Source organism: Glycine soja, chromosome 3 (assembly GCF_004193775.1).
Source record: "Glycine soja cultivar W05 chromosome 3, ASM419377v2, whole genome shotgun sequence".
NCBI classification, from domain to species: Eukaryota; Viridiplantae; Streptophyta; class Magnoliopsida; order Fabales; family Fabaceae; genus Glycine; species Glycine soja.
The window spans coordinates 34465389-34487982 of NC_041004.1; the positions used below are offsets into that span (position 1 = coordinate 34465389).

General features: G+C 33.1%; 3 protein-coding genes across 3 annotated transcripts; 1 reads left to right on the top strand and 2 right to left on the bottom strand.

Annotated features, from left to right (window-relative positions):
• Positions 1-226: 226 nt before the first annotated feature.
• Positions 227-1618, top strand: LOC114406552 (ethylene-responsive transcription factor ERF039-like). The gene has a single exon (XM_028369287.1). The coding sequence runs from the start codon at positions 466-468 to the stop codon at positions 1327-1329; it is 864 nt and encodes a 287-aa protein (XP_028225088.1). The 5' UTR covers positions 227-465; the 3' UTR covers positions 1330-1618.
• Positions 1619-9172: 7554 nt separating this feature from the next.
• LOC114405194 lies at positions 9173-9760 on the bottom strand. Its single transcript, XM_028367829.1, has one exon. The coding sequence runs from the start codon at positions 9758-9760 to the stop codon at positions 9173-9175; it is 588 nt and encodes a 195-aa protein (XP_028223630.1).
• A 1835-nt stretch (positions 9761-11595) lies between these two features.
• On the bottom strand, positions 11596-13651 carry LOC114405195. Its single transcript, XM_028367830.1, has 2 exons — positions 13033-13651; positions 11596-12842 (listed from the first exon to the last, which is right to left on the bottom strand). Exons 1-2 carry the CDS (start codon positions 13649-13651, stop codon positions 11596-11598), a joined length of 1866 nt encoding a protein of 621 aa, XP_028223631.1.
• Positions 13652-22594: the final 8943 nt, after the last annotated feature.

Genomic DNA, 22594 nt, shown 5'->3' on the forward strand with positions numbered 1-22594 from the left:
ATAGTTATAGATAAATTAGAATGAAGGGTCATTATGAAGCATTGATGAAAAAATCAGGGTATTGAAACTAAGGGCCTACCACTTACTGAAGGAGCCCTAAGGAGTTGTTCTTAAAAAGAGAACAGAACTGTGCAAACACGTAAATATAGAAGAGAATGGATAGTTATCAACACAATATAATGTAGACACTAGAAAAGACCAGAGGTAAGTAACAAACAACATTAGTCTATTAAATTAAGCTGATCAAAATTATGCAATCCCCCCACATGGAAAAACACATTAGCTGAATGTAGCACAACTGTGCCTTATGGAACCCATGCTTTCTATATATATTCCTTTTCCTCCTTTAATTTTCTTTTAATTATTTCTTTTTTTTCTCTTTTTCTTTCCTCTTTACACAAATCCTTTTTCTTTTTAAGGGAATCATAATTCCCAAGCCTAGCATAGCAGGGTCTATTTATTTTTATGCACCCACCCACTCATTCTTTCTATACCACACTAATCAAATTCTCAACCATGAGAAAACGTATCAATATGGAAAGTGATGCTGACTTCAATTCCTTTGCCACTTCTACTCCTTCAATCTTCTTTGACACCAACACTTCTAGCACATCCTCCTCCTCCTCCTCCTCCTCATCATCATCATCAACATCTCCAACCTCAAACAAAGATTCATGCACCAAAGAACACACCAAAACCCCTCAAAATGACTCAACCATTTCTCAAACCTCATTAGAAAATAAAAAGGACTCAAAAGAGTGCAAGAAGAGGCAGAGAGACAATAGCAACCAGAATCACCACCCTACTTATAGGGGTGTAAGGATGAGGAATTGGGGCAAATGGGTGTCCGAAATTCGCGAGCCGAGAAAGAAATCAAGAATATGGCTTGGAACATACCCTACAGCAGAAATGGCAGCTAGAGCACATGATGTGGCTGCCTTAGCCATCAAGGGCCATTCAGCATACCTCAATTTCCCTGAATTGGCTCAAGAACTTCCAAGGCCTGCTAGCACATCTCCTAAGGACATTCAAGCTGCAGCATCAAAAGCTGCAAACACTGCCTTTGAGGTGGTTAAGCATTGTCAAATAACTGAAGAACAAGAACAAGAACAAAACCAAGCAGAACAAGAAACATCTTCAACTCTCTCAATGGACAACACTCAAGAGCCTTCAAGTTCTCACTCTACCAATGATGATGACACTTTGTTTGATCTTCCAGATCTTTTCCCTGATGGAAACAATGGACTTTGCTCTTTTTCTTCTTGGCATTTGTGTGCAGTTGATAGTGGCTTTAGGCTTGAGGAATCATTTTTTTGGGAGAACTATTAGAATTTTAGAGCCTTGTTTTTTTCTTTTCTTTTTTTCAAGTAAAATACAGAGTTAAATAAAAATAAAAGGTAAGAGAGCAACATGCTGAGTTTTTCTTCTTTGTTTAGTCACTGCAACTGCATTATGCAAAGAGAATAACCAGTTGAAGAAGACTTTACATTTTTATCTGTAAATGGGTGCTGTCTATTGCTAATATATTTTGTCCAATATAGTTTTATTTTATATTTATTTTTTCTGTTTTGTTGAATAAAGGTTTAGGTGAGCAAAGACTATTCCATGATCTAGTAAATTACGTATTCAATTAGGAGTGCATACCATATCAGACAAAGTTTCTCTTCTACTATATATGAAAGGTATTTATGATTTGAAAGAATTGGAACATATCCTTTCCTTTAATTTCGCAGTAAACTTCTCAACAGAGGGAGCAAATTTTGAGTGTGTGTTAGACAAATCATTTCTAATTTATAGTTTTGTTTGACTAATATAGGGAGTTTATTCAATCAAGTATGTGGATAAATTGAAACGGGATAATTTCAAGTTTAAAATCTTAAATATCAGTTGCATTAATCCATAATAATCTTAATCAACTAGAATGAGATTTTCTTTTCATACCAAGAAATTAGAGTGTTTAACATTATTTTATACCTTGTTATTTTTTTTAATACGCCTTAACAAAATCTCTCAGTTAGTACTTTACTTTTTATTTTAATTATTGTTATATTGTTTATAAGGTTTTGTTAAACGCTGGTCTTCTCTTCGATTTTGTCTGACATATTGTAATGAAGTTGAATTAGGTACCCCTCTCAAAGCGGTTAAACAGAATCACTATCTGTCTTTTAACTTTTCGTAATAGTAATGCGCCTATCTAATTAAAAATAGACTCTTTTTTATGTATTCTCTAATATTCCTATAAGCAACCACGGTTGAGTCCATAATTATGAATGATAAAAAATTTCTTTTAGATATTTAACACAATTATGTATTCATAATTTAAACTCAACTCCTAAAATCTCTAATTAAGTTGGAACAAAATATAATCTCTAACAAATAGTGGTTAAAAATATAATCTCTAACACACTCCTTTAAAAAAATGTGTCAAAGAAAGTGTCATTAGCTTTTCTTATCTAATCAATTAGTGTGACACATAATTAAAAATTGCACCAAGAAGGACCCTAGAGAAATTAGTTAAAAAGTATTACATATATTATTAAGTAATTTTAATCACCTAAAAGAATAAATTTTAAATGAATTTTTATTTTATTTTTAATAGAGTTTACTATTTTTTTTATTCCATGCACTTTTTAGGATTTTTATTTTTAATCCATGATTTTTTTTACTAGTTTTAGTTTGTAAACTTTTTTTTCAAAGTCCATGCATTACTTTTAATCTCTTAACATGGACTAATAGTAAAGACGAAATTAAAAAAAAATCAAGAGATATTGACTAGTTTTAAAAAAGTTTAAGGATTAAAATAATAATATATATAAATATATTATTTATTTTTCTTGATGAGATATGTAGAAAAAAATTTGCTAAAGAAAGATGCACCACATAAGCATCCCTGTGTGATCATGTCACTATTACAAAAAATATTTTCTACATTGATTATTTGATATTTTTTATGATAGTTTTCAATTATCTTCATAATCGTTGTCATGTAAAAAGTCAATACTTTTCACGACAGTTTTTAAACCGTCTTAGAAACTCGACTTCCACATCAATTTGCATAGAAATCATTTTAGAATGTTTCTTTTCATTTTAAAAAAATTGAAGATTCTAGAACGATTCTTTAAAAAACAGTCTAAGAAAATCTTTCTTTAAAAAAAAAAATTACTTTCTAAAACTTTGATCGGAGATAACATCTAGTGGTCAATTTGCAATATTTGACCCTAGCCCACAAGCACAAATCCTCACTCCAAAGACTTAAATATAGCCAATCTAGTAATAGAACACACCAATGAAATGGGGTTTCACTATTAATTACCAAATGAAATAGGGCTATCCACACATATATGTATAAGGGAGGTTAGGAGATTTTTTTTAAAATGCATATATATGGACAAATACTATAATATTTTATCAAGACTCTATCCATTGTCGTCCTTAACATAGTGTAATATCTTTGAGTTAAATTCTATATTAGTGATTGATAGCATTTTATATTCAATCCTAAACTCTAACTACAAGACCGGATACTTATTCTTGATGATGATCTTGTTGAATTGATAATAATTGTCGACTGATGACAGATTTCCATGGAGGATAATGGGGATAATTATTCCTATAATATTAATTTTTTTTTACTTGAATATATTGAATAAATATTTTTTTGTCCCCATAAAAAATAGATGTTTCTCCGACAAGATAATTTTTTTTAATAATATATATGAATATAAATAGTTTTAAAAGATAAAAGAGAAAATAATTTGATAATAATTTTATCTATTTTATCCTTTTAAATTTTACTGTTTATTTTTTTATTACCATTTTTAATCAAATTTATATAACTTTTGGTGTGAGAAAGTATTTGACTATTTTTTATCCCTACTAAAAAAAATTATGAATCCACTATTGTGGTCGACACAGTCTAATGTTTCCGTCTTTCTTTTTGACCAACGATATTGATGTTCCCCAAGAAAGGATGTTTCTGAACTTGGTATCATTACTCAAGAGTGTAGAGTTTCTTGCTAACACACTTCAAAAAATTTGTTGAGTTCGTAATAAGAAAACAGACTAATCTTGCAAGTATATCTACATCTTCTACTGGTCCTCATATTTTCATGATATTTCTTGTATTGAGAATATTATTTATCTATATAAAAACTGTTTAATCATCGTCACGTGTCAATGTTCACACAATTTGTAATATTTTTATTTTTTAATGTATTTTATTTTTGTTTTTAAAAATTTAAATATTTTATTTTACTATTTTTTTCTCACTCTTTCATTTATTAAAAAATTGTGCATTGTACAGGTTCCAATGCTAGTTTCTACTAAATATCAAAATTTTCACCCTAAATTTTTTCTTAATAAGTTATTAAACAACCGGTGGTGTAAAATATTATTTTTGTAGTAATGATCATTTTCTTTACCATAACTTACTAATGGAAATTTTTATTTTAAATTATTATCCGGTACACTAATGCAGCATAATGTTGTGCTTATTCTACCAGTCTCGAAAAATCAAATGGCATTTAGACAAAAATAAAACTTTTTGTTTTGAAAAAAAAAATGGCATCATGTTTATCCAAACAACAATTTTTTTTTATAAGACTCATATACCATATTCAATCAAGCTATACCCCCTGAGTGTGACAAGCCATTTGATTGTTCGTGTTTTGGTTATAAAAAATGATTTTTTGTTGTTTTGTTTCAAACCACAGGTTTGATGGTAAGGAGTTTTTTTTTTTTTTTTTTTTTTTTTTTTTTTTTTTTTTACGGTTAAAAAAAGAGAGTTAATAAACAAATAACCTCAACCGTAGAAGTTACAAAAGTTTAACGCGATTAGTTAAGTCACATGCTTTAATATACCCCTAGGCTCTGGAGTACTTTTCTTTTTATTGTTGCATAAACAAATTTTCATGTATGAGAAAAAAAGGGTACAAAACAGTCATAGAATTAAATTCGTATATAATACTTCCTATTTTGTCCATTTAAAATATAACAGAAATAATTAATATCCTGGTTAATAATAATTCTTTAAAAAATCCTAATATGAATTCCACTAATTTTTTATTTAATTTATAATTAGTATATAAAATATGCAATAATTAAGTATAAAAAGGGAATAATAAAAAACAAAATATTTTAAACGTTTAAATGGATAGTAAATAAAATCATTTTATTTAAAAAAAGGACAAATAAAGAAAACAAATGAGTACTACATAATTTAGTTTACCCATGATTCATTTTATATCCTTCAAAACCTAAAAACTCTTATATCCTTTAATTATTAGTCCATCCGTCTCATTATAATGGTCATAACAGAAAAAAAATATTTCAAGTTACTTTTAATTTTAATTTTTTTAATATAATATTAATTATTATTTTCACTTGTATTTCTTATAACATTAATAATAAATAATAAAATTTATAAATGAATTAATGATGATATGAAATTAATTTTATAATATTATTATTCTTTTTTATTTATTTATTGTTATTTTATTGATGTAAAATAAGCCTAAGACGATAGTTATTTTAGTAAGAAAAGAGGTTTTTTTTTTTGTCAAATTTTCACAACAACACACATTAATTATTAATTGTATACAAATCTTGCGTACTTCAAGAATACCTAACTTTTTCCCTAAAAAAAGGAACACCTAACTCTTTTAATTCAAAAAAAGAAAAGAAAAAAGAATACCTAACATTTGAGTTTCAAAATCCTAGAAAAAATAAGTTTCACAAATCTTTAGAGATTTATCTCAATGATAAACAAACAAAATCATTCTCATTTATTATAGTCAAATATGCCAAATTGTTTTCTGTGTTAGGTAGTATTAGATACCAATTCAACAAAATAATGAGTACGAGATAGATTAAAAAAATATACCTTTTAATTATTTTTTCTCGTTTTAAATAATAATTTGTAGTAACAGATAAATGACATCCTCTCTCTTTATACCTTTTAATTTTTTTTTATTTTTTTATTTATTTCATTGATCTGAAAAAGAAAATAGGAACTTTTATATAGTGATTAGCCTTTTTTTTTCTCCAGTAAGATAAAGCCTCTTTTTTCTTCTAATATCTATAGTTCAATTATTAGAGCATTTATTGCGCAAGCATGATTCTATCCATTTTGTATACTACTAGAGAAGTATGTGTACATTTGATATATATGAATATGTAATGATTATGGGCATGTCATAGTGTTAAAGCATATTATTAATTTTTTTATCCGTTCTATATAATTAATTTAATGGTACAAGCATATGCTCTTTCAAATTAAATTTTTCAAAAAAAAATAAAAATAGAATCAAACAGGTCGACGTCAAACTTTACATATTTTTGTAAGTTACCAATTTTATCATTTAAAAGATTACCAAATAAGTTTTATTATTATTATTATTATTATTATTATTATTATTATTATTATTATTATTATTATTATTATTATTATTATTATTAAGATTAAGATATTAAATTAGTCTTCTATCTCCATTCATCAAATAAAAAAAAAGAGTTTAATGTCTATGCACTGTAAAATAATTTTATATTATTATCTAATCATAAATTATTGTTTAAATTATTTTAAAATAATTATCTTAAAAGTTAACAAATTTATATTATATGGTAAGTGCAAATGGTAAGTGCAAAAGAATGATTGTGTAAAAAAAATTATACTTTTAGTGTATAATTTTTTTCATAAAAAAATGAAAAATCATGTTTGACTTGTGATTTTTTTATTTTTATGCAAATAAAGTAATTATTTACAGATTGGGATTGGGGCTAATTTCAAAGTTTAGTTTGGATGTTATGTTAAAAAAAACACAGGAACAACACCACATATAGTTGTTAACTTGTTTTAAATTAAAACATTTTTTTGAAATATTTAATTTATATGAAAGAATCCACAGATTCTAAGACCACATATTAGTTTATTCATATGATTGATCAGTTGTTTAGTACTGTAGTAACTAGTAACCATCCAATAAAAGAAATGTAAAACAATGCTTTCCACATAACTTGTGTACTATGTATTTAATATATTATTGTGGTTTAAATTTTGCGTACATTTTATGTCAACTTATTTAATATCTGATTTTTATCCTTTGCCCTAAACCTACTAGTCTAGGAATATATTTCAAGTTTAATATATTTTTAATTTATTTTAGTTTCGTACTATAAATTAACATATTTCATTCAAAATTCAAATACTATTTAAATACAGTAAAAGTTAATTTGTGCTAATGTACATATATATAACTTTTAGAAACCAAACTAGTTTTTCAAAAACGTGTCAAATAATTCAGATCGTCTTTTACAAAGGATTGTTGATGTATTTGACGCCTTGTAGCTCTTTTTAAATAAAGCTACGCAACCAAAACTCTTCCATTCTTTCTATCTTGCTTTTCTTTTTCTTTTTAATATTTTGGCTGGAAAGACATACCAATAAGATTTTTTTATCAGCTAAATCAAAATTGCATTAAAAAAAGGCATATCCCAATAAGATTAAATGCATCATATAGTAATCATGCCTTTACCAATTAGTTTATAAATTAATCTATCAAACATGATGTTGTGCTGATACAAATTAGTACCCAGAAGGATCCAGATCGAATAAATTTTTGCTCTAAGCGTCACTTTTTGCATCATGATTAATCATAAGAAATTCAACTTATTTTCATTCTGTATATATACACACGTATGAAACCAAAGAAGGAGACAGCATCATCTAAGCAAAGAAAGAATATATGAAGATAGTGTAAATTAGCAGATCCAAAGGCCATTGTTTCCTATTAGAATCATTCAAAACCACTAAATGGAAAGTGCTAAATGACCTCACTATGAGAAAAGAGTGAGAGAAAGAACTATATAATAAAATAATTGAAGGAAGAGTAGTGAGAAAAAAGAAGGGAAAGGAAAGACACCTCACTACTATCGTGTACTATTTCTCTCTTGTCACACTATACAATATAAATAATTGAACACGACATGTTTTGCTATTGGCCAATTATATTTTATACATGCATGTCACCATCGGTTAAGGATTCAAAGTACAATGATTATAATTTCCAGCTTTATTAACTTCATCACATATAAATTCTGCATACACAAACAACAATGCTAATCAACATACTTTATTAGCTTCCATATTACATAAAATATGAAAGATTGCCACCCAAATTAGAAATAAACTTGAAATTCCTGAAAGCGACAAAAACTGAAGGAAAATGATGATGTCTATGTGGAGTCAGGCTATCGGTAAGAATTATTACGATTTTTCTCTTGTGATTATGACGAATATTTAAAGATGAAACTAAGCAATTATAACATTGTTGATTATATGATAACTGTCTTATACCAAATATATAAATTTTTAATATTCGAACTATTTAAAAAGAAGCTTATATATTGAGCACACTATTTAAAAAGCAAGTAAACAGTATGGCTAGAATATTAACCTGTTCATTACAGATTACTTGCTGAAATCAACAAATTTTATATTGGAAATATTTAGTCCAGAAAGACAGACAACACTTGGCTTCAAGTTTTATTATTCGTGCTATTATTCAGTACATGAGAGTAACACGCACACAACAGAAGGCATCTTCATGTTTGGTGTGATTGGTTACCTTAACACTAGACACATCGAATTTTATAACGTCTAAGACATGCTTCTACGTGTGATGAGGGAGAGGTGTTCATGAAAACGTCTGCATATCATAAATCAGAAAATTTAGTTAAATTGTTATTATTCACGTTGCCATCAAAATTTAAACTTTTATTAATTTTCCATCGAATTAATACATAGCTTTAAAGGGGGTGTGATAGCGCTTCGATTTTTTCCATCCCCCATTCTGTTGACTTGTGCATTATGCTCTTTCACTAAATTTAACATTATTACTATTATTGAGTGATAGGAGCAAGAGGATGAGGTAAGCGCCTTAGTTCGAGGTCAAGGATCCTCCTTAAGGAAACTAACTAATTTGTTAAGGAAAAGATTCTTCTCTGAGTTTTATTCATGCATGTATCAAGCTTTATACAAGTCCCGTTACGCTAACGGTAAGCCATTTACAGTTATGGTGGTTGTAACTGATTAACCACTCGTAACTAACTAATTCCTAGAAGCTTCTATTACCATGCATACGCTGTAGCTTTCTACTATTACCATGCATACGCTTTATACGTAGCTTTCTACGTGCTTAGGTCGTGTGCAAATCCTTCGTGGTCTGGCTTCTCGCGGTACTACGGGATCATCTTCTTCCAGATGGCTGCTGGTGCTATCATTATCGCCCCCTGGGAAAATCACATTGTCCTCAAGGTGATGTGAGTGACAAAGATCATCCCACTTCTCCCATGTGGAGTCTTTTGGCGCGAGACCCTCCCACTGCACTAATACAAAACGGGTTGGCGGGGTAGTGGAAGTATCTAGGCGTGAATCCAGAATCACTAAGGGTCTCAATATAGGTTGGTTGTCGAGAGCGTGAGGAGGAAGTGACGAGGTTGGCAGTTTGAAGGGGCCATGATGGGGGCGCAACATGGAACAATGGAATACTGGGTGTATTCTCGACCCGTCTGGGAGCTTTAAGCGGTATGCAACGTTGCCAATGCGCTCCAGAATTTGGAAGGGTCTGAAATATCGTTTGGTGAGTTTGCTTGTGGACTGATCTCGTACAGAAAGTTGTCGATGGGGCCGTAGACGCACGTAAACTAGCTGACCAACCTCATACTCAACATCACGACGTGATTTGTCAGCAAAGTGCTTCATGTTTTAATGGGCCTTGGCAAGTTTCTTTCGAAGGATTTCATGGATTGCGTTCCATGTGCAAAGCATCGTGTCAACTGCGTCATTACTCGAGGTTCCCTTAAGATAGTCTGGAAACGAAGGAGGAGTTTTGCCAAACACAACTCAGCTAACGCTAGGAACCTTTGCCACTCGAATGTTGCGAAGTGTTGTAGGACCACTCAGCTAACGCTAGGAACCTTTGCCACTCGGTTGGCCGCTGGTGAACAAATGAACACAAGTATTATTTGAGAGTGCGGTTCATCACCTCCATTTGGTCGTCCGTCTGCGGGTGATACGCCGTACTCATGCGCAGTGAAGTCCCGCTTAATTTGAATAGCTCTCGCCAGAAGGAACTGATGAAGATGGGGTCCCTGTCGGAAATAATGCTTCTGGGAAACCCATGGTGTTTGCATACGATCTCAAGGAACAGGTTAGCTACCTTGTAAGCTGTATAGTGGGTAGGCAAGGCACCGAGATGAACCCCCTTCGAGAATCTATCGACAACCACTAGGATGGTTGTGAACCCGTGAGAGCTGGGAAGATGAGTTACGAAATCCATGGAGAGATCCTCCCAGATTCCGGTGGGTATCGCTATGGGTTGTAGTAGCCCAGCACTCTTGCGTGTAACGTGTTTAACTTGCTGGAAAGTTGTGCAACTCCGGATGAAGGACTTGACGTCTTCAAGCATGCTAGTCCATTGAAAATTCGAACGGAGACGATGCAGGGTTTTCTTTATTCCGAAGTGACCACTGAGGGGAGTGGAGTGGTATTCGTGTAGCAGAGCTGGGATGAGCGGATTTCTAGGGCTAATCTAGATGGCACCCTTGTAAAGGATGAACTCATCGGAGAGGGAAAAATCTGGGAATTCGCGGGGTCGAGCTTGGAGTTTATCACGCTGCTGTCGAAACTCGGGGCTTGCTATGAGAGACTCCTTCAACTTAGTCATGAAGTCTGGGTGAGGCATGGAAAGAAGAAAGTAGTGTGTCTGCGTTGGAGGTTCCATGCGTGAGAGAGAGTCAGCAATGACATTTGAGGCTCCTGCCTTATACTGAATATCATAATCAAAGCCAAGTAACTTAGCCAAATAAAATTGTTGCTCGGGGTCTGGACCACCTGAGACATAAGCTCGCGGAGGCTGCAGTGATCTGTGTAAATCGTGAACTTGTGGCCTAACAAGTACTGCCGCCACTTGCAGACGGCGGCCACGATTGCATGCAGTTCACGGACATATGTGGACGCCATTTGCAGTCGAGAGCAGAAGGGTTTACTGAAGAATGCGATAGGGTGACCTTGTTGATGGAGAATGGCTCCCATGGCGTGACTAGACGCATCTGTTTCGACGACGAAGGGTAGCGTGAAATTAGGAAGAGCCAAGACCAGAGCTGCCATGACTGCGCCTTTTAGTTGTTCGAATGCAGTCTGAGACTCGTGGACCCATTTGAAGGCATCCTTGCAGAGCAACTTGGTTAACGGTGCTGCAATAGCCACGTAACCTCTAATGATCTTCCGATAAAAGCTTGTGAGGTCGAGAAAAGCTTGAAGCTCGCGAGGAGAACGAGGTTGAGGCCAATTGATAATAGCTTGGACCTTTGAAGGGTCTGGTTGTACGCCGCTACCCGAGACTACATGACCTAATTAGTCTAGTTGTATTTGCCCAAAAACACATTTGGAACGCTTTAGATAGTACTAAGCTTGAGACAAAGAAAAGAAAACACACTCTAGATGTTGCAGATGATCAGCCAAGGTTGCACTATAGATGAGTATATCATCAAAGAAAACTGCCGTAAACTTTCGCAAGAAAGGAGCCAGGGCGGCGCTCATGGCTGCCTGAAACGTTGACGGCGTGTTACAAAGACTGAAAGGCATGACACGATATTCATAGTGTCCATGATGTGTGCGAAAAGCTGTTTTCGGTATATCTTCTCCGCCATCAAGATCTGATGAAATCCTTGTCTCAGATCGAGTTTTGAAAACCAGGAGGCGCTTCCTAGTTCGTCGAGAAGTTCTTCGATTGCGGGAAGAGGGAAGCGATCTTGTACAGTGATCGAATTAAGCGCGCGATAGTCTATGCACATACACCATGTTCCGTCTTTCTTCTTCACTAAAAGTACTGGAGACGAAAATGGACTTCGGCTAGGTTGAATGAGACCGGAATCCAGTAATGCTGTTACCTGTTTCTCAATTTCCGTTTTCTGGAAATGAGGATACCTGTAGGGACGAACGTTGACGGGTTTGGAGGATGGGATGAGGTTAATGTAGTGATCATGTTGGCGGGGAGGTGGTAGGGTCGAGGGTTGCTGGAACAGAGAGTGATATTTGATCAGGAGTTCGTTAATGGCGGGGATGGGGTGAGGCGGGTCTAGGGCGGGTTCGGGTTGGGTGATGGGCAGAGGGGATAAGTGGAAGAGACCTGATGTGGCGTTTGTGGTGATCATGCGCTTGATCTGGTGGGCAGAGGCTGGGTTCTCGTCGACTAGAACGTCAGCGTGAAGAGTGACGTGTTGACCGGAGTGAGTGAACTGCATGGTGAACGAGGAATAGTCTGTCATGATCGGGCCAAGCGTGCGTAACCATTCGACTCCAAGCACTGCATCTGCTCCACTTAGCGGCAAAACACGCAAGGTCACAACGAAGGTGTGATTTTGAATGAGCACACTGGTATCGGGACATAGTTGCCGGCAATCTAGAACTGAACCATTCCCTACCATAACACAGAGTGGAGTCGTATCATGCATGCGGAGATTCAAGAACTTGGCAACACGTGGTTGCACAAAGTTCTGAGTGCTTTCGCTATCCACTAGTATGGTGATACGCGTGTTGTTGATCATGCCGTAAAGACGGAAGGTATCCGTAGCAGGTACACCGGCCATGGCGTGAAGGCTAACCTGTGGTTGTAATGGTGCTGGGTCAAAGGTAGAGTGAAAGTTGTCTGGGTTCGCGGGGGATGTGGACTCCAGGTGGGAAGAAGAATCAGGTATGGGTGTCTCCGAGGAAGGAGGGTCATCAGCATTTGCGATGAAGAACAAAACTCTTCCTTTGCAACGATGGGAAGGGTTCCATTTTTCTTCACAGTTATAGCACAAGCCTTTCACGTCTGAGAGCCATATCCTCTTGTGTTCTTTGGATGAAGGGTTGTTTGGGATGATTTGGCTAGGTTGGTGGATAGGTAGGGGTGTTTAAGGAAGAGGATTGGTGGTTTGTGTAGGTTGGTTTCGAGTGTTTGCGGCGATCGTTCAATTTGTCTTCTTGAAGACGAGCAAGTGCAGTGGTCTGAGGTACCGATATAGGCTGGAAGGCTTGTACTTCTCGACGAATTTCTGGGTTCAACCCAGAAATAAAGCAGCTTAGAAGAACTGGAGGAGACAATCCTACAATCCGGTTTTCTAACCTCTCAAATTCGGTGAGGTAATCAGCGATCGTGCCTCGCTGTACTAGCTTGAACAACGCTCCTAGAGGATCATCATAGAAGGAAGGTGCAAAGCGGGTTTCGATGGCTTGGAGTAACGCTGGCCACGACGTGATGAAGTCGTTCCTATACATCCATTGGAACCAGCTTAACGCAGGCCCATCGAGATAGAAAGATGTCACTGTGATGCGTTCTTCATCTGGTGTTCCTTGGTAATCGAAAAATTGCGAAATCTTGAAGATCCATCCTAATGGATCATGTCCGTCAAAACGAGGTACTTCTAGCTTAACTGGTGGATGCTGTGGCTGGTGAAGAGGAGGGGGTGGAGGCGGTGTCGGGTTCATGCGAGAAAGACGCTTGCACATAGCTTCGAATTTGTTGGCTAAGTCTGAGTGTTTCTCTGAAAGGGTGGCAATGGCTTCTTCAAGGAGGTCGGTGGTGGTGCGGCGAGTACCGTGTTCCGCCATGGTAGCAGGTCGGACCAAATGATAGGAGCAAGAGGATGGGGTAAGCGCCTTGGTTCGAGGTCAAGGACCCTCCTTAAGGAAACTAACTAATTTGCTAAGGGAAAGATTCTTCTCTGAGTTTTATTCATGCATGTATCAAGCTTTATACAAGTCCCGTTACGCTAACGGTAAGCCATTTACAGTTATGGTGGTTGTAACTGATTAACGACTCGTAACTAACTAATGTCCTAGAAGCTTCTATTACCATGCATACGCTGTAGCTTTCTACTATTACCATGCATACGCCGTAGCTTTCTAGGTGCTTAGGTCGTGTGCAGTTCCTTCGTGGTCTGGCTTCTCGCGGTACTATGGGATCATCTTCTTCCAGATGGCTGTTGGTGCTATCATTAAGAGTCTTCAACAAATAATTAAAACACTAGGAGTTTAATTTATAAACATTATTAGTGTAAAATATTTTTATACAAACATTAATAAAAAATGATTTTATCATTGCATCACATTAATAAATACGATAATGTGGTAAAGTAGTTAAATCTTATTAGATATGATGTTTGAATAATTTTATACCAAGAGTACATATAAATTAAACTTTAATAATAATAACAACCTCAACAATTTCTATGGAGAAAACACTTAAAGAGCGCCTAATATGTTTAATTAGTATTATGTAACTATAATTTCTATTAAGAAAAGAGAAATATTACCGACACATTATTAAATATATTTTTTATGATTGATTGAAATATATGCAAATTATAATATTTGTGTGGGTCTCATCTCTTATTTAATGAACTTATGATTTTATAATTTTTAATAAATTTTAACTGATATTAAAGAGTGTGTTAAAAAAAGGTTTTGTTAGAGTACAATGTAAAGAGAAGTCTCACATCGTATAGAAATGAAAAGGTTGAATATCATATAAGTGAAAAAAAAACTCATAAAAATGATTCTTGAGATTTTAGATTAAAGTGTGGTATTAAATTCACTTATGTGATTGTTTATGAAAAGGTTAAATATCATATAAGTGTAAATTAGATGTTTATCTTCCTCATTGGGACAAGTAAGATGATAATGATGGATCCTAGATAATAGAGTCTCTTTGCTTATAAGGTAAAGGTGAAATGGTTATAAGAAAGGAGATGCAAATTCATCTTTTATATGCATGTCTTCATTCTCATAGGTTCCATAATCAGATTGTGGCAATTAAAGATAGGGATTGTTGGATAGGTAGGATAGAGGAGGTATAGGCCGGAAGTGTAGTTCTAGGTCATTTTTATAAGTTGTTTTCATATTCATCCTTTTAAATGCAATAGAGGTTTCGATGTCTAATTTGAATTTGTGTTGCTCATTTGTTGTTAGAGCTAATCATGTGGTTCTAGTGTCTCCTTCGTCATTGATTCCAAATAGTAGTTTGAACAATATTATGTGAGTGCGATGTTGTTAGTGAGGAAAAGGTGGAAGTAGATGGAGAGGATTGATATTAAAGATTTTAAAAAATTGAGTAAAATAAGATTAAAAATTCATTAAGGAATAAAACATTTTTGAGTAAAATAAGATTAAAAATTCATTAAAAAATTGAGTAAAATAAGATTAAAAATTCAAAGCAAAATGGTATTTTTAGGGAAAAAAACATTTTTAAAATATGATGCATGCAGGCAACAACTGCCAAGTGATAGCCATGTGAATGTCAAGTATCCTTGCAACACAAAATGTCATATGATTGCTATGTTATGCAAAAAAAATTATGTGTACTTCCATTAGAAACATCTTTGAGACCAAAGTTTAAATATTTTTAAAATACAAGGATCAAAACTACTAATTTTAAAAGTCAGAAACTAAAACTAAAAATGACTAATTTTTTTCAAGAACTAAAAACACGATTAATCCTTCTTTTTTATTCTTTAAATCAGTACTATCTTATATCTGCTAATTATATGGTAACTTTCAGCATCTCAGCCAATTGCTAATATTAATTGGCAGGCACATATTGTATGCGAATCTTAGTCATTGTTATGTACAGATATGCGCAAGTGATCAGGCCAAGCACAGAAAATGTTCAATATCAGCGTAACACCAACAAATTGTGCATGTGATGTTATGTTCCATCCCCGTCTATTGCGTGCACCTAGATTTGTTAGGACAAAATTGTAAAATATGTGTGAAATTAGAAATGATCGTCGAAATTTTTTAATTTTTTTAATAATGTATTAAAAATTTGAAAAATGTGCGTGAAAATTTAAGACTAGATACGATGAAGTTTTGCACAAATTTGGAAGTGTCCTTTAGGAATTAGGAGTACTAAATTGCTTTCCATCAATTTCAATTTATTTTACTGTTGAACATACGTATTGATTTGTTAGTCAAGAAAGGCGAGAGAAGGATCAAAGAAGAAATATAAAAGAGAATAAAATCTTTTAATTATTGAGTCAAAATACGATGACCACGTGATTCATATTGAAGAGATTTGTGCATATACTACGATTCCCAATAAAGGAGTAGAATATTTTGTTTACAATGGAAAAAGTTTGTGAAGCTTAATATAAGTGCAACCCAAGATTTGTACAATGTATATGGTAGATTGAGACTAATTAATTAGCAATTAAGTGCAGGAGCAGAACACATGAAAGATACTGGAATGGTTAATTAGAAACCCTATAAAATGGTTACGAAATCAGTTGTGGAGATTGAGATTAGACATTGATTAATTAACAACTATTTAGTAAAATTAAGGATTCTAAATCTGAAGACCAAAGGTCACTTGGAATAATGACTTTGGTGTGGAAAAGTAGGACAAGAGTCAGTTTCATTTTCTCTTTCACGTTGGAAAGAAATGCATTTGATGCTTTTGTCAAATGATAAAAGAAATACTTGTATGCTTTTGATGCTATTAAGTTTCTTTCTTTAATTAATGCTAGTCAAGAGAGAGAGACTTCGGGATAGAGAAGTGCTGATATATGCTCTAAAAGCACCTGAATACAACGATTTGTATCAATTGAATGGGTAGATCAATTGATATATATATATATATATATGAAGTTGTTTTAATTTTATTATTGGTCACGAATTTAAACCTTAAATATGTAATTGCATTATATATATATAAATGAATATTTTAAGAGTTTTTATTTATAATATATATATAATAAAGCTTATTCTTGAAATAATTTACGAAGCATGCATGAAGAAACAATGTTAAAGGAAGGAAGTTATTTTTAGCTTGTTAAAGGATTGACTAGCAAGTTATTAATTACTGACCTTGACTTGTGAATTATTCTTAGGTAGTATTTAATTCAGGCAATTTTGAGGTTTTGTTAATTCATTCTCAAACGAAGAATTGTGTTAGTTATCTAAAAGAAATTGTATTAAATTAGAAACATTTACGAAAATTCTAAACAACAATATTTTATTAATGAAAAAAATAAAACAAAGAGCTTTAAAGGAAACAAAATTTATGAACTTGTCCTTCTTTTACTATTTTAAATGCCAAGATTCTACTTTATATTACCAAATAGTTTTTTTAAATTTAAAATGATTTCTAAATTTAAATAAAAAATTAAATTATTAAATGATTTTCAATTTACTTTTAAAATGATTTTTAGCATTAACATAATCTTAGTTATATAGTTGAGAAATGGATAAATATTGTTAATGAGTTGCTAATTAATATGCATTGTGTTGTGTATACCAGTAAATTAGAACTTATAAGCTAAATCTTAGTTGGTACTTTGAAGCACCTCACAAATCCATATATGTATGTATCTTTATCTATATCTAGTGGAAAGACTAGTCTCTTCTAGATTAGAAGTATTAGTGGGTATGCCTATCAATAAGGTCCAATACATTAGTAAATAATTAGATTTTTATGTTGTCACACTACTTAAAAATGACGATTTTACGACACACATTTGAAGACGGTTATTCGAAATCGTCTTAGAATGTGACGCGATGACATTTTTATAATAAAGGAAGTTAATTTTTTTTATGTCACACATTCTAAGACGGTTATAAGGAATCGTCTTAGAATGTATGTTGGTGGCAATTTTGTAAATAATTATAAAAAGACAACAACGGTTTTTTAGTGATAATCGTCGTCATTTTAAACGTCTCGAAATACAAAATTGTCATTGTGTCCCTTTATCCCTACCTATGTACCTCGTTCGTCCCTCACCTCTGTTGTTTTTCTCTGTCACCCAGTCTCCACCATGCCCTCACCATCCTCTCTCCACTCCTCAGTCATGCCTTTCGTCACCATCGCAAAGTGTTCTGCCTTACAGGTAAGTAAGTATTTGGTTGTTGTTTAGGTTTAGGGAAATGTACCTTGGTTAGGTTTGAGAACATGTAGCTTATTCATCAATTTCGGAAGAGGAATGGTTTAGTCGACACGTGACTTAATATTATTTTTCAAATTAATGATGATATTAGTATTGTGAAGGAAAATGTTGGAATGATATATAGGTCCTCAACAGTGGACTTCAGTGAGAACTAAGTTCTATTACAACAGTGGATGGTTTCTCTTAGATAGTTCTGGAAAGCTCATTGGGATAAATATAAGCATATATTCCCCATCCCGTGCATCCTCTGGTGTTGGATTTTGTATTCTTGTGGACATTGTGAGTTTTTACTTTCACATGTTTTTAAACTATATGTCTTGAAGAAACAACTTTCCATTGAAACACAAACTTGATTTTCATATCCTTTAAAATGTTAATAAAATTGCTAATATTCTTGTTGTTTTATATATTCAGGTAAATGGTATTGTTGACCAGTTGGTGAAGTTTGGGAAGATTACAAGACATATTTTAGGGATTAAGTTTGCTCCTGATCAATTTGTGGACCAGCTGGGAGTTAGTGCAGTGGTTGTCTTAGATGTTCCTACTAATGGTCCTGCTGGGAAAGCAATAAGTTATTTGTTATATTATTTTTTATAAAATAGGAAATTTATAAGATGTAGAAATTCATTTGCATATGAGAGTCCAGGTAAGTGCACCAAATAGTGGCATAGATTTGACATTGCCATAAATTTAGCCTCTTTAATACCATTAAAGCTAGTCACAAAAATTGTTGATGCCATTTAAGGTTAATTGGCACATGTTATTAAAAGTAATTGTTGTTACTCATTGGATTGCTTCATCTTCATTTACTTGATTATCATTTTTCAGTGGAGTTGGTTAAATATGTATTTTGAGAACCATGGTGTTAGAAGACATAAACTGAGAGTTGGTTAGAAGTTTTGGTTAGGAAGAAACAAGTTAAACACACACAAAAAAAAAAAGCTTCACTGGCCTAGGAATGGGGATGCTAATTCAAAGTTATTTGTTAGAATGTGTTTCAAGAGATGGAGGAAGAGCTTAATAAAAATATTGGGGCCGGAGAATGTTGGTATCCATGGGGATATTTACATCATTGCTCTTGATATGGCAGGTTGGCTGGAAAGACCTTTCAAGGAGGAAGAAATTTATATGTTACTTTTATCATGTATAATATGTTGGCCTAAATTAGTTTGGTAGTAGGATCTTCAATTGATATGGTTGTCAAACAATAACCAAGGGTCTATACATTCATTTCAATTGATAAGGTTGTCAAAGAATGACTATGATTAGTGATTCTCAAATAATTCCGTAAGTGGTAATATTAATGAGTTTACTGACATAGGTGGCCAATTCCATTGGTATGATGTCTATAGAGAAGCAAAACAAGTTGCTGATGTGCTTGCCAAATTTGGGTTTTTCATTGAGGGACAGGGCTGAATTATTGATTGGTTACCTTCATTTTTTTCTACCTTTGATATCGTTGAAGTTGTTCGTATTTGTTTTTCACGTGCTTATTAATAAAGTTGCTTCTCTTGAAGTGTTTTAACCCCAAGTTTGCCAAAAAAGGGGATTAAGTTAAATAAGAATTTTTTTTAATGAAAAACTATGTGGTATAAATTAGTTTTAACTTATTATACAAGAAGTTTTTTTTCTTTTACATCGTTGATTTAAAGTTTGTCCCCACATATACAGATAACATGAAATGACACCAAGGGTTAGAATTGTTTAAAATTTTGTATAGTTAAATTATGTTATAAGAATGTATCTTTTAATCATTTGATTTAAATAAATTACTTTTATAAAAAAGTTATTGACGTATTGATTTACTAAATTTGACAATTAACTTTTGCTAAAAAGTTCTTGTGTCCCAGCCTACCTTGTATCTAATTCCAGTAGCTGATTTTGAGAAATTTTCCCAATTCAGAGTCCACTACCCAACCAGCTTAAATTAAAAGTTATCATCTACAACTACCAAGATTCAATTGCCTAATTTATATACATTCCCCTTTCTGAGTTAACTTCTTTGTTCCGGTTTATTTCAGCAAAAGCATGAACCCCAATTCATAATTTATTTCATTTAAGAATCTTAATCTTCCCTCATCGGTCATCATCCATATCCCCAACCATTTAGCTATAGCCAACCATGGCAGCGCGCAACTTCTGAGTTCTGCCTTAGATCAAACAAGTCAAAGTCTCAGCAACTAAAAACCAATGTATGTCAAAGACAAACTGCCCAAGAAATATGGTTAAGTCACCATTGTCTTTCCTATTTGGTATAACCAGACTTGTTTCCTCAGCACCTCCTTTTTAGTCACTTGCAACCATGTACTTATTCATCAGCCACTACATTGTTGAAAAATAGTGATCTAAGTGTGTGCTAGACATGTCAATCCACATTTCATGTGTGTAGCACACGCACACACACACTCTTCCGACAATATTTTTTAAGAATGGCATGAGTCTTGGATATGTATGGTTGCATGTGACTAAAAATGAGGTGTTCAGGGAACAAGCCTAGGTCATGAATGGGAACGCTAGTTGGATCACACTTTGTCGGGCAATTTTGCTTTTACATGGATTCAATTTTAGTTGTTGTCATAAGTATGGCAACAAGTAGCCATGGTTGATATTCATAGTATAACTTGTGGGGGCTATTAGCTACATACAAAATCCCTGTGAGTTTTGTTCTGATAGTGTCAACCATATATGACTTAGTTAGGTGGTTATTTTTTTTCATTTCATTAGATTTTATATATACTTTCTCTGGTTATGAATAAGATATGAGTTTCGTTTTGAATACTTTAACAGGTTTTTCAAACTTGTTTGTTAGTCTACCTCTTCAGATTTTAAGAGGTTAATTTGTTGATCACAATCTAAATTCACATAGGGTTGTCCCCTCTATTCTTCTAATAAGGGTTCTACAAATTCCAATGGTAAACCTCCTGGTATTCTCTTCATTGGGCTTTCTGATCTATACAACTTATATATTTTGAATTTTTTATTTGTGGTACATTTATTCTACCATCAATCAGCCTTTGTGAGCAAAACAAATATTGATCCTGCAACATTGTAATGTCTACCACAAGGATGGAACTTGTAAACCACTTTACAACAAGCTACTATACATATTCTTGAAGTTTGTTCGTGTCACCCAACAAATTTAGGGTTTCAATCAATTTGAAATAAAGAGCAATATTAGATGTTGTAACTTTGTCCAAATCTACCATGCATGGAGGGTCCCTTTGTGATTGCAAATGGGTTTAAAGAAAATATAATTCACAATCATCACAACACTTCTTTTTGGGTAGAATAGCCCCAATAAAGACTCTGCAAAAGAAAATTTTAAAACTATAGCCTTTGTAATGTGAAAGCCAATTAGAGATTACCATAAACATGTCTAATTACTTATTTAAATGTAAGTTTGTGTACAGATTCATTACTCGACATAGTTTTTTAATAGCTCAAGTAATATTTGGTTAGACTTTTTTTTTATCAAAGAGAAACATTAATACAAAGTAGTGGTTTATGGAAACTTTGGTTTAACAATTTATTTTTGTTGAAAACAAGACCTAAATGGTTGATTGGACCTTAAGCTCTTTTCTTTTAATTTCTCTTTTGAAAACAATGGGTCAATGAAATGAAACAAACAAAAAATCAAATAACATGCATAGTTAAATTGAAGGCATACCTTGCCATTTATATCCCCAACAGAAATTGCATTGTTTAATCTGTTCATTATGGATTAGACTGAATCTATTTCCTGAGATTTGGATTTGAGCAAGTCACGAAATTTTTAATTTAATCATTTTGAAATAAATAATTTTGTCTTTCTCTTAGTGTGTGGCAGACTTAACAACCACACATGTAGTTTTTATACGGTAGAGATTATTGATTTGTTTCAGACATTAAAAGTGGTTTTCCCACCATGGCCTCTATTGGCAACTTAAAATACGCTCTCAATCTATAAGTAATATTGAAATCATTCACATTTTTTTATATTGAATTAAAGAAGTTAAATAATTAAAAGTACTTGCTTAAATTAAGTTCAATTAATATGCTTTAACTTTTCCAAAAGCTCGGCCTTCATCAAAATTCTCTATTAGCACCGATAAATATATGCTTGCTTCTCTAAACTTTTGAAAGATGTGTGTCATGTTTATCTAAACCTGGAAACAATGATTCTGCTATAAAATGCTCTTTATCCCTTCTTGTTTTCACATGTTGATTCTTTCTCCAACATCTACTATTATTGTGCTTAGGTTAATCTTTTGTAAAAAATCCGGCATCAAAATCTTGTGTCTTTGGAAGCATTTTGTCATGAAAGAAAGCATCAGATATTGGTTTATGAGTACTTGCCAGGTGGATCCCTGGCTGATCACCTCTATGGTACTACTTGGTTAGACACAAATTTATTTATGTCTATTATAAACCTTTTGTATCATCATATGATGTCTTCCAATAATGCAATCAACATGTGAGTTCTCTTTTTTTTGGTGTAAAACATGTGAATTCTCTTCCATTAGGTACAAACAATCAAAAAACTTCCTTAAGTTAGGTTCGAAGGTTGAAAATTGTTGTTGATGTAGCAAAAGGTACAACATTAATTGAGTTCTTAAACAATAGTAGTATTATA

Bases quoted from the DNA above. Each gene is read 5' to 3' on its own strand.
- LOC114406552 (XM_028369287.1), top strand. From the start codon at position 466: ATGCACCCACCCACTCATTCTTTCTATACCACACTAATCAAATTCTCA.
- LOC114405194 (XM_028367829.1), bottom strand. From the start codon at position 9,760: ATGAAGCACTTTGCTGACAAATCACGTCGTGATGTTGAGTATGAGGTT.
- LOC114405195 (XM_028367830.1), bottom strand. From the start codon at position 13,651: ATGGCGGAACACGGTACTCGCCGCACCACCACCGACCTCCTTGAAGAA. The intron at 12,843-13,032 runs GTCTTCAAGAAG...ATAACTGTGAAG, and splicing joins TCAGACCACTGCACTTGCTC to AAAAATGGAACCCTTCCCAT.